Here is a 15,587-nt window from a genome sequence, read left to right on the forward strand (position 1 = left end):
GCTTTATTAATAAATTTGCTCGACATGTTTAAAACATTAGCCTGAACTTACCTGAGTTTCCTCCTATAGCTACCAGCAGAAAAACGACCAGCTGAGTCCTCGACTGTAACATCTTCTCTAAAATAAATAAAATTCTAATGAAAAACACAATTCAGATGATTATGGAACTAATAAAGACTCATTTAAAAACTAATAAATTAAACAGATGGTTAAAAAAACTACCAGTCGACAGGGTCCTTGCACGGAAAAGAGAAAGTGAAACTATAAACTAAGATGAAATTTAGCTTTCTATTTGTCTCTTAAAGGGATATAGCCTTTTGACATATAGACCACAGTCAGGACTGAATTATTCTACTGATGTAGCTTCATTACCACCTGTTTCTTTTCTATAAAACCTTATTATAGACCACATTAGAACAGTTTGTTTTTTATTTAGACCATATTAGGTTCTCTAGTTGGGGTGGGGGGCTGAATTATTGATCAGGAGATATAGATTAATTACCACACTTTCTGATTTCTGATCTGCAAAAACCTTTATTCTCTTTGTGAAAATGTTTTGGGGGGAGATATTTAGACTGCATTAGAACAGGTATTGCACCTGGTTGTCATGGTGATTGTGACCTTGGATCTGTGTGTTTGTGGCCTGCTGATGTTCTTTGTGGGTCTCATGTTCAGTTATTGTAGAGGTGGCTAATGTGAGCATTGACGCCCTGTCAGATGTTTTAATAAATTTGTCATCTCCATTGTTTATTATTCATCCGTTTTTACACCTCAGACCTTCAACATTTTTCACAAAAAGTTGATCCAGTGGATCTTCCTCCAGTGTTTAATATTGAGATTGTTTCTCTAAACACTTAACCAAAGGTATTCTAGCACTGAGGAAGCAGAGATGAAGAGTTTCAGGTGTGGTGTTGTCTCCTTTCTTTCTGGAAACACATCCTCAGGTCTCCAGCAGTATGGGATCCTGGTTGTTTCTAAATCCTCCAAAATCCTCAAGGCTCAAGGAAGGAACTCTTTTCTACTTCACAGAAATGGAAATGAGCTTTGCCTAAAACCCTGATCCAGAGTCGGTCCTGGCCTGATCCAACCCCATACCATCAAAAAAACCTGATCTGGACCAGGTTAACATGCAGCTTTTTTTTCTGTGAATGTAACTGTGTAGTAGATCTGATGATGTTTCCACAGTAATCCTTGTCCATGTGGTTTTATCAACTGTTGATGGATGACGGTTCTGGATTCAGGTCTGCCTGAGGGATCAGAAAACTGATTTGAAACATTTCCCTCATATTTAGCAGAGATCTGTGCTCTGAATGTTATGAAAGTAGACTTTATTTAACTTTATATTGTCAAGAGACCAGAAAACACTTCCCGTCCTACATCACTGTTTACTGATCAACCATCAGACAAACATGAGGACATAGAAAACACAGTCAAGTGAAAATGTTTATCTTATTATTTCAGAGAATTTAGAATTCACATGTTTAAATAGTAAATCACAGTTACAGACGTTTGGATGTACAAACTAAAAGTGTTAAAAGTTAATGAACATAAAACAGATTACAGAGGTAATAAAGTCCAGTAAAGGTCAATAATGCTGCATCACATGTTCAAGTTTACAAAGTTTTCAAAACACAGCATTAGTGCAAATTTTAATATTTCTCTTCTTAAACACTGAAACTTTAGATGTAGAGAACAGAGCTCTTCTTGAGGTTTTTCACTTGTTTTTTTGTTTGTTTGTTTTGTTTTGAAGTAAATTTACCAACACTTGTTTGTTCGATCAGTTTCAGACCAAATTTTAGTACGGAGTCCCCGCAGTGCCACAACATTTAGACAGTTAGGCTTTAATAATTATACTAATATTTATGGTATATTTATCTCACTATAATATTTCAGTGTAATACTCTTTGATAAAAACAGACAAAAAAAACCCTTTTTAATTCAATTGTTCTGTCTCATTATTTTCTTTAAAAAATTTAAAAGCAATGAAAAATAAATTGTTAGAAAAGCTTTTAGTCATTAATGTGTCAACTAATTTTAAAATGTTTAACAAAATCTAAATTCTTAAAAGGTTTTATTCCTGGTTCAATTACACAAATATTTTTGTTACCTTATTAAAGTTTATAATTATTTTTACGGTACACATAAGTATTAAATTCTAATTAAATTTAAAAACAAATTTAGAATTTTTTTCAAACTGATTTATGTTTCAACTCTGAATCAATTAATTCATTACAATTTACTTGATTTTAAATTGTTTTTAAAAGCACTATAAATTTTAAATGTGTCAGTTTTTTCTATTTTTATATATATAATTATAATTAAATTTTTCTAAATGGTAGGATTATAATAAAGGTGGCCTCCATGTGCAATATTTATCCTTCACAGTAATGTTAGGGTTCATTTAAATTTCCTTATGTCTATATAACAAACAATAACAGAAAAACGAAGTAAATATGGCATACATTTATTATCAATAATTTGGATTTTGGTGCATTACATTATATGTACTTCTTGAATTTTGTTTATCTATTTTTATTTTATAATTTTGTCACTTAGAGGTCTCTGTATATGGACAGTCAAGCTTGAAAGTGAAAATTCTACTGATTATGATTTATTAATGATGATTAATTAATCTTTTCAGTCTCTTTTCAGAAGTTTAATCAGTTAATTAATAAGAAGATTGAAGAACATTAACTGTTTTTTAATTTACTAATCTTAATATTAAAGAAAACCATAAACCCCCAAGATCTATTTACAAAATATTATTATTGATTTTTTTACTTGGTGAATTGAGCATCTTATGAGATATTAATCTGTTGATTAAAGAGTAATTAATTTAAAATAATTTCTTGTAAAGGACATATTTGACTCCACAAGTTTTTTCCCCCCTTATTTGTGGGAGAAAATAATCTGGAAAAAAATGGCCATATAAATATATATGGCCATTTTTACAGATTTTAACTTAACTCAACTTCATTAAAGTCATCATGAGAGGACAAAGAGAGAGAGGAGGACGGGTAAGATGGACAGCAGCAGAACGAAAGAGAGGGAGATGATCCGGCCTCCTCCCGCGGTTCCTGAACTGGTAAATTGAATGAATCCCGGCTGGTCGCTGCTGATCTGGCTGTTGATCCAGGACTGGTACTGGGACACTCGGGCGTAGACTCCTGGAAAGCCTGCCTGAGCACATCCCTCTCCAAAACTCACCACTCCAGCCTGGACCCACCTGGTGTCAGTTTTACTCACCATCGGGCCGCCGGAGTCTCCCTGCACACATCGGACATGGAAACCAGTAAGGTCAGTGGTGAAGGAAGAAACCAGGAACACAAACATACTTTTACACTCTGAAGGATCCAAACAGGACTCACCTGACAGGAGTCTAATCCTCCCTGAGACACACCAGCACAGATCATGTTGCTCGTGATTGTACTATAAGCAGCGTTGCACTGATTGTTGGTCACGATGGGAATCTGCACCTCCTGGAGCGTTTGAGGGCTAGGAAGCGAAACTGAAGGAGAGAAGAAACATATGCATGTCTGAATCCATGAAACTTTAAAGTTTAATAATTTTTTATTTTTTTATCATGCTACCCTCCCCCATCCATTCATACTTTTCCCCTTCACTTTTTCATCCATCCTTCTTTTCCTCCTTCACCCGTTCATTCTTTCTTCACCCCACATCAATTCATCCCTTCTTCTTCTCTCTTGGGTTGATGGGTTTATTTCACACAAGGTGTTTTCTAAAGGTTTTAGTCTCTCTGTGATCATTTTCTTCTTCATTGTAGCATCTAATCATTAGTATCAATAGTAGTATAGTATGTAGTATAGTAGTATAATCAATAGTAGTAGTAATATGTAGGTAGGTAGTATAATCATATTTAAATGTCCTAAGCAATTTTAGACACAATGGTCTATTTCAGTAGTTATCATATGGATCCAGCTAACACAAAGGCTTTCAGAATATCACTATGATGTGAGTTTGGTAAATTCAGTAATAGCCACAGGAAATGGTACCAGGTGTTTTCTGTATGACAGCTTTAGGACTGATGTCAGACGTAATAAAGAGGATGTCCATTGTTTTTGGAGCCTATATGAGGCTACTTGTATGGAGGGTCTTCAGGTTTTCTACACTGGCCCAGAAGTCTTACAGATGCTGCAGAATCTGTTTAAGATGTCACTTTTTGTAATAAAACATTTTTTATTTACCGGTTAGTGTCCGGAGCTTTTTTTTTTTTTTTTTTTTTGCCACATCGCCTGCTTCAAGCAATTTATCATGTTCAGTGAGTCTCAGCTATTCTGACATACCGACTTTCAAGCTTTCTCTTAAGGTATGGCCATTTTCCCACAGAGACCATCTTTGCAGAACATCCTGTGCACAGATGATCCAGTTTCTGGAGCTTTGTAGCTCCTTCTTGGTGACCTTTGATCTCTGCCATACCTCTGATTAATGATGGTGTGTCTGCTTTGTGTGTTTTGGTTCCAGGTTGTAATGGTGCGATTTTCCTTCCTTGTTCTAAACTGATCCAGAACTTCACATCTGTTTGTTGAGCTTCTGGTCTCTGTGGTGCTGCTATGGCAGCTGGGTGTGGTGTTGTTTACAGATTAGAATTAAATAAATAAGTGTTGATTCGTACCACCAGACCTGATGGCCCCCCATCCAGTGACCCAGATGTTCAGTCCACCTGCAAAGATGCTGCCATCTGCTGCCAGACACACAGGTTGGATGTAGTCGGTGAAAGTCACAGGTGTGGACAGCTGCAGCAGAGTGATGTCGTTGTCGAAGGTGACTGAATTGTAGTTCGGGTGAATGATGACCTGAGACACTGACCGGGACACTGCATTAGGATTTGTGCTTTGCAGGCTGTCAGCTCCAAGGTAGACAAGCACATCTGAAGCGGTGAATCTGAGAAAAACCAAACATCAGGTTTACATCTGGATAAAAGGTGTGACTGAAGGCAGGTGAAGAGACAAAACTCACCTGCGAAAGCAGTGAGCAGCAGTCAGGATCCACTGGTTGTTGATCAGGGAACCTCCACAGAAATGGGAGCCACCGTTTTGCAGACTGACCTGCCATGGCCACGCCCCCGCCACTGCGTTCGTACCCCCCACAATCTTCGTTTGGCTCTTTGTGTTGATAGGAGCAGTTCCACAAACTGCAGGCAAATACATCCAGATGAACAGGAACAGCCACATCATTTGTTTAGCAGACTGGTTTCAGCTCATGTGGTTTGGTTTTTATTGAAAGCAGCAGCGACAGACAGGATGAAGCTCAGATACAGCAGCAGCTTCCTGGTCCGCTCAGCTTAAACCAACTTACACTACAAACAATATGACTTCAAGGTGCTGCCAGCGTTCAATGCAGGATCATGTTCATGTTTTAAAGATTCTCTATTTTATTTTCACCTATTTTTACCATGAAGTGTTTTATTAGAGCATCCGGGTGTTCAAATGACAATTCAAATGGAGCGAAGTAAAACTGCCAAAACCATGAAAACATCTAAATATTTGATCCTGGAAGCTTCTTATTCTCAGAGAGAAAGAGTGAGTACAGCTCATGTGGGTCCAATCTCTTGTAGGTAAAAGATCCAATATAACTTTATTAAGTGCTGTAAAATTTACTTTCACACTGAATGTTTTATATTCACCGTCCACTTTATCAGGTCCAGCGTTTCAACTGTTTAACCCAAATATCTTTATTTTCAGAACTGTGATATGTGGTGAAAATCCAGCGCAGGCATATGTTTTCTAGGGGTCTGATTGTCAGAGTTTGTTGTGCTTTTGTTCTTTTTCAGCTGACTGGTTTTACTCTTTTGTGTAGTTTTTAAATCACTTGTTAATAGAACATTGTTTTACTTGTGAATCCGACTGTCTGGATGCACGATTAGAACCTGCGTCTACTCTAATTTAAACTTTAACGTCTTGTTTTGTTTAACAAAAAGAGGAAGCAATTGTGTTTTTTCTTTTTTCTTTTTTTCTATTGAAATGTCCCGTTTTGATCTAGAGATAAACAGAGATTGATCTAAATTCACTTTAGAAAGCAAATTTGAACAAAGTTATTAATTTTGTGTAAATATTCAGGTCTAAACCCTGTTTACACCCTTTTTTTCATAAAAACAGGTGAATCAGTTGTGTATTGTTGAAGAAAGAGGAGAAAACTCACCGTCCAGCTGTGCATCACTTCCTGTGGGAGAGACAGTAAAAGGTCAAAAGTTTAGAAGCACATTCACCTACATTTCAGAGAACCAAACCAACTGGTTCTTCTTTTATTTTTCACATTTCCAACACATCATGTCTCAGGGCGAGGCAGCAGATCAGGAATCTGTGGCATCGGGACTCACAAGTTGTAATGCAACAGATAATAATCCATCATTACAGAGCAGAAACATGAAATGATGCCATGTTTGTAGAGTAGAAAATATGCTGAAACACAATACTCTGATAACCTTTACCTGAGGGCTGCTGAGAGGCAGTGTTGACTTATTTTGTTTGTGATTTCTGCTTCACTTTTCAGAGGGATAATTCATATTTTTATTAGTTGCAAATGAAACAATTAAGATCTAATAGAGGATAATGCGATTTTATACATTAAACCAGTGGTTTTGAGCTATTATAACAGTCAAAGTTTTATTACAGTTCAGGTGTATTTAGGTTGGCTTACATTCAAGTTGATGATAAACTTTAACTCATTTTCATAAATTTGTCACATGAAGATGGTTCAGTTTCTATATATATATATATATATAGAGAGAGAGAGAGATTATCCTATTGGGCGTCTTGTTGTATGTGCAGTTCCACATACATGTGATACATAAATGTCTTTGAGATTATCTCATTGGATTATATTTTTTTCATCATGTGATATTTCACAAGGTTTTAATTGTTAAACAACAAGTGGATTTGGTGTATTGAATACAAATTAAACTAAGAGTGAGATCAATTGAACCAAAACAGTGTTAATATGTCAGTGGGCCCCGGACCACTTTGTACTGGAAAAGTTGGGCCCTAGTGTAAAATAGCTGAGGACTATCTGACCTAGACCTAGTCTTGCAGAGGAACTAAATGTGAACCCTATTAAATAAATGATAATTTAATATTTTTCATCATGAAGATTTTAAGTAATTACTAAACAAGTAAAGATGTATTGATTTTGTTGTGTGTAGATGTCAGTAGCATTATAATTCAGTAAAACATCATCATTGTGCGTTACTTTAAATAATAATAATAATTAATATGATAAAACTGAACTGTGAGAACATTCAGAGATATTTTTTTTAATATTTTAAATGCACTTATAAACGTCTGTGAAAGAAATTTAGCCGCATATGGTAATCACTCATTTATACTCATATAACAATCACATGTATATTCAGTTTTCTTTATTCATTTATTATGCTTAATCCATTCACTATTACATTACATATATACAAGGACACATTTTCTGAAGTTAAGTGACACTTCTTGCAATGAAGAATGCTTTTTGCTTAGACACACACACACACACACACACACACACACACACACACACACACACACACACACACACACACACACACACACACACACACACACATCTGAAGATTTATTTTTAGCATTATCAAATTTCTGAGAGAAAACCCTTGCAACTTTTCTCAGACACATACACACACACACACTCTGTAGGATAAATATTAACCCTATTTTCCTTTTTCTCCTTTTCCTCCTCCCTCCGTCTCTGTCGGAGACACCCTCTGCTGAAGCTCACAGGCTGCAAACCTGACCCGACTCAGTTCTTCCGCCAGGATAAAAGTCAGCAGAGACCCACTGATATAAAATAACACTCTATCACCACCATGTCCCACGAACTGAGACTGATACCCACCCCTACCTGCTCCACCTGATGCTCTATAGGATTCAAGATCTCCAGCAATTACCACCAGAGAGTTCCTCTGCTTCGAGTTTCAAAGAGACTGAAACCAGATGTTTGATGGACCTGTAACACCATCCTCCACAACGCTCCTGATGATGTGTTTTAGTCAAAGGACAAGACCAAAGCTCAAAGACAATCAGGACAAGAAACAAGCTCCAGTTTTGTGTTGGCGTGGCCACTGGGCTGAGGTGGGTGGTGGGGGCCAGAGGTTGGAAAACCATCTAGGTCTGCTGACCAGAGAGAGAACATCCATGTGGTGAAAAGGGTCATTGGGCATAAAAATCAAAAGGTGGTTTGCCATCTGACTGATCCCCGGCAGAGCTGACTCGGAGGTGGAAGCAGTCATGTGACCACGTGACACTGATGGTGAGACTGTTCTGATTTCATACCATAAATAGTTCATGATTTAATACAAAACTCTGTTAATACACTGAAGTTTAACAGATCTTATCTTTGATGAAGAGAAGACGCTAAAAGTAAACGAAAGACAGCTTCAGTTCTAGAGTAGGTCTGCACATAAGACGAGTTCACAGCTGGAACAAGAGACACACACATGTACACACACATTTACATGACCAAACACACACACACGCTCACTGCAGTGAAGTATCTGCTTGCTACTGACGACATAAAATCACATGACATGATGAGCTACTAACCCTGTCTTGATTTCCTGACAACTTTAAGTGTGTGCGTGATTTGCGCTAAAACTGCTTGTGTGTCTCTGGGTCCTGATTATTTTATTTTTGCTCACAACTGGTTTAAGTTAAGGTTTTGAATATCTTGGTTTCTAGAATTTATAATAAACCTGAAACAGCTTCCTTTTTGCTCTTAAAAAGGTTGCATAAGAACTTTGACCCGTGGTCTCATTTGTGAACTATAATGTACCATAACCAAATATACTGGCATGATTTTCTTTGGTATTAATCTGTCATGGCTCATTGGTGATACATGCTATTTTATTTTAAGAATAAACAATGAAGGCCTGATCTATATTTCAACCAAGCAAATTAAGGATCTGAAATCTGTCTGAAAAAAAAGGATGGATTAATAAACAATTTGCTCAGAGGAAAATAAATCCCTGGCACTTAGAGAAAATGGTGATCAATAAATGGTAAAGATGAAAGCAAATTAAAGGAGCTCCTCTTTTAACTGTCAGCAAATAACCAGATGGAAATTAGTTTAAGAAAAGAAAGGAAACTTGAAACACTAGTTCCACAAACCTACATTAATATAGATATAATAGTTTTTTTGGTTGTTATTTGCAATAAAATGGGAAAGTGCACTGTAAGAATTAATACAGAGAGGAACCGGGAGAAAATACAAACTATTTCATAATAATTTGATATCCATGGATGTTTTAAACTGATTCTCTTGTAAAATAAAAATAAAGGATTTGTAAAAAAAATAAAAGAGAAAAAGCTGCTCGAGCAAAATTTGGCTGATTCAAAATGGTTTAATGTCCATATCATCTTGGAGTTTAATAAATTGATTAATAAAACTCCAGCAGACTTCATGTCTTTCCAAAATGATGCCGTATTGGCCTTCAAGGATCCTCCTACATGCAGGGAAAATCTACCTGCTCTGATTTGAACGAGTGACGTAACTGACAAAGTTCTGACTGACCTGAACAAACAGACTGACGTTTACTTGACCTTTTCCTTCCAGCAGGATTTTCTCCAAGACGCTGCTCTGCTTCCACACAGGGATGGTTGCGGTGTTTCATAATGCTGCTAACTCTGATGTTATTAACCAGAAACACCTTTATTTTCCTGATAAGCAGGACTGATGATGTGGATATGTCTACAGGAAAAGATGTCTACACTAAATCTCTTTTGAATATGTGTGTGTACATTTTGAAAATCAAACATGATATTGACCCTTATGACCTTTAGGGATAAACTTTTACAGGTGGAGAAAATTATCACTGTGTACACATGTGCTTGTGCTGTTTAACTCATCTTATCATACTGCTGATGATGGCTGCTTTCACAGGGGTGATACCGGAGCAGTGGCCTTCAGGATCCAGTCGTACAATTTGGTTATTTTATAATAACTTGTTTTTCTAGATTACAGGAACAAGCAGATTTTATAATAAATATCTGATATGTTTATGTTGGTAGGTGCATGTGTGGCACTATCCTGTAGATGGTTTGAGAGAATGTTGACGTGTTTTAAAATGTTTGTTTGTCCTCATCTTTCTCTCATAAAGCTGGTTGCTCTGGTGACGCAGACACTGGTCTAAAAACCAGACGGTAAGCTGGTTTTAAACGTGTCTCGATTTGCTGACTTTGGCAGGCACCGTTACTTTTGTCTGTCTCACTTTGCCGTCTCTCCCTGGACGTCGACTGTTGTTGTTTATGATGGTAAACGGGTGTATTTTATATAACAAGAAAAAGGAAAGAATGTATTTCCTCCTCTATTGTAGGGCTTTCGGTGCAAGTAGAAAGAAATCCTAAGTGAGCTGATTTTCACTTGTGTGGTTATAAATATTATGTAGTATTAAAATTACATTATGTAAGTGTTTTATTTGAAAGAACTTTAGGTTGTTTTAAATCGAGAGGCAGAGCTAATCAACCAGAAATGTAAAACATTTGCCTGTTTTTTGCTGGTATCCTCCATGATGTGGACAACCATCATCTAAAGTATTTGAAGCGTTGAAAAAGATTTAATCTCAGATTTGCTGCTGTGAATTCCTCCTGTGGAAACTTTTATAGAGTCCAAATTAAAGTTTTTAATTTTGCATTTTGGAAGCTGATACATTTATTTATGGATAATGTCATAATCATAGTTTGTGTTCGTGGTTTGTTGTCATATTTAGTTCCGTGTTGCTTTTTTCCTCCTGTTCATTAGTTCAGCTAGTTTGATTTGTTCATTCACCTCACCTGTTTCCATTTAGATCTTTACTGTAATGATACCCCTTGTTTTTAGTTTTCATTTCTCAGTCCATTGTTTGTAGTAGCTTTGACATCACGTCATGTTTGGATCTGGTCATGCTACATTCTTGCTGCTATTGTCTTAGTTTTTTTTGTTTTTTTTTATTTATTAAAAACCTTGTTCCTGCACAGTCTGCCTGCCACCTCTTTCGCCTGCACATACTTCATCCACTCCTCAGTCCTGAGAGATAATGCAGTTTGTACCACAACCATTTTCTTAAAAAAAAAAGCTTCAGTTTAATTTGTGTTAGAAAAAACTTTTAATATGTTGATTAGTTTTAACATTTTTCTTCAAGGAACTGTATTTAGAAAACCATAAAAAGGAGAACATTATTTCTCTGTGGCAGATTGTAAAGAATTTTGGCCTTTTCAACAACTGCAAAGTGAAAAATTAGGAAAAATGATTTCAGCGATTCTGAAGAAATCTCAGTGCGGAAAGAGCCAAGGACAGAAACCACAAGTGCACCCTGAAGTAGGCGGTGATGATTTGCCCGATCAGCATTATCTAATATTCTATTGGCTGGAGGATGTTTGACAGACAGCTCATTCAGCAATCCAAGAGAGAGGAAAAAATATCCAAGAGCAGAAGTTTAGAGAGAGCAGAGAATGTGTCTGAGTCTGAGGCAAAAGGACCAAACTTGAGTGTAGGAGATTCGAGTCTGCAACCCTAAACTTGAGAAGAGAAGCAGAGTTTTGAATAGGAGAACGATTTATTAGAACAAGAAAAGAATTTTTGAGTGCGAGAGCAGAGTTGTGAGAGAGAGCAATATGATATTTGATTGTAAAAACAAGAAATCTTGTCCTCAAATTAAACAATTACGCTCTTGATTAAAGACGGAAACACCCCCATAGACATGTCTTCTGTGGACGGATGAGTCTACATTATAGATGTTTTTGAGAAAAACTGATGCCTCCTTCCACTTTCCAGAGATGAACAAAGAGCATCCAGGCTGCATCAAATTCTAGATTTGTTTGCACTTTCTAAATGAAAGTGGACAGCCCACCAAATCTCATGAAGCAACATGTTTCAAACCAAGCCAGGGTCTTTTTAAAGTCAAAACCAAGTTTTCTTTTCTTTGCTTTGTTTCCTTTATGTTAACCAAACAGCAAATTAAATAAACACTGAAAACAAGAAAGTAAAAAGAGTGTGGATTCATGTTTCAGTCCTGTGATTTTCTTCACCAAAGTATTTTACGGCAGCTGTCAGATAAAAATCGGTAGGATTAACTTCCTCATCTACAACACCGGTAAAAACAAGAAGTTTTGAAAATAAAACTCTCCAACAAAGATTTACATTTTAGAAATCTCAATGTTTTGGTAACATTTTTAGAATATGGTTATATTAACCCCTCCCTAATGTTGTAATCATTCTGTCCTAAAGAAAGATAAGAGTTTCCTTTTAAGTTTCCATGGTTCAGGCCTTTTACTCAGCAGGACAAAGTGTCAGCGCAAACTGGTCATTCTGGATTTTCATGTTGGCTATTGCGACAAAGAAACTAAAGAGATTAAAGTGGGTCTGAACAATAATCAGGTGTTTCACTGTTTAGCTCCACAAGCTTAAAATGATAAAAAAAAAAAAAAAAAAACAAGTGAAAAGGTAAAATAAATGTCCCCTCTAGTTTTAAGTCTTGTCTCAGGCCCCAGGAGCTGACACTGGCCCTCAGACCTCACAGCGCACTGCAGTGTAATCTTTATTGCATGTTCTTATAATATGGGTTAAAGTGGCTCTATTATTCTATTATTCTTATTTCGGGGCTAATTTATTATAATATGTGAGCCCACAAGGGCAGGAATTAATCCAGCATTTTATTTATTTTATACTGATCCTCTCCATAGGCCCTCAGAAACAAGTAGAATGAGACTCTTTCGCCCTGAGCCCCTCCTCCCCCTGATGTGGGCTGCCTCTGAATAGTCAACTGCCGGGAGTAGTTCTCAGGAATGTGAACTGTTTTTGCCATAGAAACACCGGCAGAACTTGTAAATAGACCGAAGTAATATAATTACTCAGTAAACAATGTCAACCCAAAACATACAGCCGTACATGTTTGAGCCCAAAAACAAGAGTGAACAACTCACCAACCTGCAGCAAGGAATACAGCAGGAAATATACTGTTTGGTAAATACTTTAGTATTTACCAAACAGTATACCAGCTATAGTCCCATACGACGTTGTTTGCCATCCTTCACTCACCTTATATATTTGTACACGCCCCTGTTAATAGGTGTACATGTGGCAAATGTACCATAATGCTAACAGAGGTGGAAAACGTCTCCTGCCAAGAAATAAATAGGCTAAAGATGCTATTTGCTAACACGTTCATTCATTTTTACAAAATACAAAATACGAAATGCTTGCTAAGCTACTCTCTAGTGTTAGAGAATGGTGAATGGGTGTTTTTAGCCTGGTCATTACGTTTGTAGCATCCCAAGGTGGGTGTGCCTTTCTTCTTGAATATGCATGATCTGGAAAAGATGACCAATCACTGTGGTAAAAACAGGCGGAGCTCACTTGACTGATGAGTATTCATGCTCAGAAAAATGGCAAAATAGTGTAATAGGGCCACTTTAAATAAATGTTAAACTCAAACAAACGTAAATGAGATCTTTATTTTCTTTAGTTTATTTATCAGGGACCATACAAAGAGAAATAGAGGATGTATAGAACCACTGATGTTTTGCATATAGACAATTTAGCATTAATTTGCAACTCTTGCCCCTGGCTGGGTTTTTTCAAGGAAAAAAAATAGAAAGCAAGAAAGCAAGAACAGAGGAACAGAGGAACAAAAACAATATAGTATAGTATAAACAACACCACTATAATACAAAGTACACAACATATAACCAAAAATATATTTGAATAAATGAGTATTTGAAACACTCCCATACAGAATGAATTTTGTGCTAATAAAAAACTTCTTTTATAATTAGAATAAAAAACTGGTTGAGACTCACCTGTAGCCGTCAAAGCAACCAGCAGGACTCCGTAAGCCAGGAGTTTAAAGCTCATTGTGTGAGTTTTTGTGTCTGAATTTTGTGAAGGGGTCCAGCTGCTGTCTGTTGGTAGGAGCAAGAGCCTGAACTAACCTGCCTGTCAACTGCTGTCATGTGTTGCCTGTGAAGCCACACCTCTGAAACCACTCCTGTTTTTGACCAGAAGGGCAGCTGGGCTGACTCAAAATTCAAGTTTCAGCTTAAACATTGACTTAAAGAGCAGCTTTAATAAAACTTTATTACATCCAGAAGGAGGGAAGGTTCAAGAGCTACAGCTTTCTTTCAAAACAACCTACAGTAGTTAATCAGTGGACACCAGACAGGTGTGTCCAGGTGTGTTCTTTCAGTAAAGTGTACAAAATCAAACAGAAAGGAAAACAAACACTGAGGAACAGAAAAAAATAATAATAACAGAGAATTCAGACCGAACAAAGCTGAGAGCAGATTAGGGAAACAGAAACGGTCCATGGCAGTAACCAGGAGAGGACAGATCAGCTGTTTCATTCTGGATAAAGTCAGAATCATCACAAAATCAACAGGAATCTCTGTGCGCATGGGTTTAAAGATAGAAAATGCTGTAACGAAATCTGTAATGAAAGGAAACAAAACATGTTTTAATTTCATATGGATGGATGGATGGATGGATGGATGGATGGATGGATGGATGGATTATGCTTTCAATGATCCAGGAGCTGCTATCTAGCCAAACATTCTCACAAGTGGTCTGTCTCCTCACAAAACATAGACTAAACGATTTCCTGGAATCACGAGGCATTTTGGTGGATGAACAAAATGGCTTTAGGGAAAATAGAGCATGTATTGATCATATTTGTGTATTGTCCTCAGTGGTGAGAGCAGGGTTAAAGGAGGGAAATGAAACTTTTGTTTGCTTTATCGATTTTCAAAAGCTTTCGACTGAATGCTTAGAACTGAATGGTTTTTCTCCCTATTTGGACTTAAGCAAAGAGATGTTCTTTCTCCAACCCTATTTGCTTTCATATAAATCATTTAAATGATTTAGCCCAAGAAATTAAACAGGCCAAGCTTGGTTTACATTTAGATTACTTAAATTTTAGTATTTTGTTATATGCCGATGATATTTTGCTGGTTGCAGAAAGTGATGTTAATTTACAGAGGATTTTGAATATTATGAGTTCATGCTGTGGTAAATGGTGCTTGACGATCAATAGTGAAAGACACAAATCATGCATTTCAGAAGTAAGTTTGTTCAGCAAAGCTGCCATACATTTTTGTTTTGACGTTTACTTCCTCCTACAAATATCTTGGTTTTCTCTTTACTGAAAATATGAGTTTTTGAAATAGGAAGGACAGCCCTGGCTCAGTCGGCGGGTAGGGCTCTGGGGGCTGTGAGGAATAAAATTAAAGGGTGTCCAGATTTTGAATTTACAAATTTTTCCAAGCTCTTTGATTCTATGGTTGGCTCAGTTTTGTTTTATGCTGCTGGAATATGGGGTTTTAAGGATTCTCCGGAAAGTAATTATATCCAGAGCTCAGCTCTGAGGTGTTTTCTTGGAGTGCATAAATTTACAGCAAAGGCTGTTATAGAGGGGGATTCTGGATGGTAACCCTGCCTCGTAAAACAAAGATGTGAAATGGTTCGGCTCTGGAACCGATTCATTAGGATGTCTGATGATAGGATGACTAAAAAGATCTTTAATTGGGACAGAGCCCACAATCATCCATGGTCCAGTGACATTTATGAAATATTATCCTCCTGTGATTTGATTTTTTCAT

The 15,587-nt window shown here is 36.9% G+C and overlaps 2 protein-coding genes across 3 annotated transcripts in view; both read right to left on the minus strand.

Annotated features, from left to right (window-relative positions):
- LOC121649452 overlaps positions 1-255 on the minus strand; it is a 34,640-nt gene extending 34,385 nt beyond the window's left edge. Inside the window, exons 1-2 of one of the 2 annotated variants that reach the window (XM_042000309.1) lie at positions 223-242; positions 52-134 (exon numbers count right to left, since the gene is read on the minus strand). In XM_042000309.1, the coding sequence (XP_041856243.1) occupies positions 52-112 (61 nt within the window). In that variant the 5' untranslated portion in view covers positions 113-134; positions 223-242. Of the gene's footprint in view, positions 1-51 lie in introns of both variants that reach the window. The other variant, XM_042000301.1, reaches the window with a different exon arrangement.
- A 1,116-nt stretch (positions 256-1,371) lies between these two features.
- Positions 1,372-13,936, minus strand: LOC121633129 (serine protease 27-like). Its single transcript, XM_041974993.1, has 6 exons — positions 13,794-13,936; positions 6,160-6,180; positions 4,978-5,152; positions 4,634-4,902; positions 3,369-3,508; positions 1,372-3,267 (listed from the first exon to the last, which is right to left on the minus strand). The coding sequence occupies exons 1-6, from the start codon at positions 13,846-13,848 to the stop codon at positions 2,986-2,988; spliced, it is 942 nt and encodes a 313-aa protein (XP_041830927.1). The 5' UTR covers positions 13,849-13,936; the 3' UTR covers positions 1,372-2,985.
- Between the last annotated feature and the right edge of the window lie 1,651 nt (positions 13,937-15,587).

Source organism: Melanotaenia boesemani, chromosome 2, assembly GCF_017639745.1.
Source record: "Melanotaenia boesemani isolate fMelBoe1 chromosome 2, fMelBoe1.pri, whole genome shotgun sequence".
Lineage (NCBI taxonomy): Eukaryota > Metazoa > Chordata > Actinopteri > Atheriniformes > Melanotaeniidae > Melanotaenia > Melanotaenia boesemani.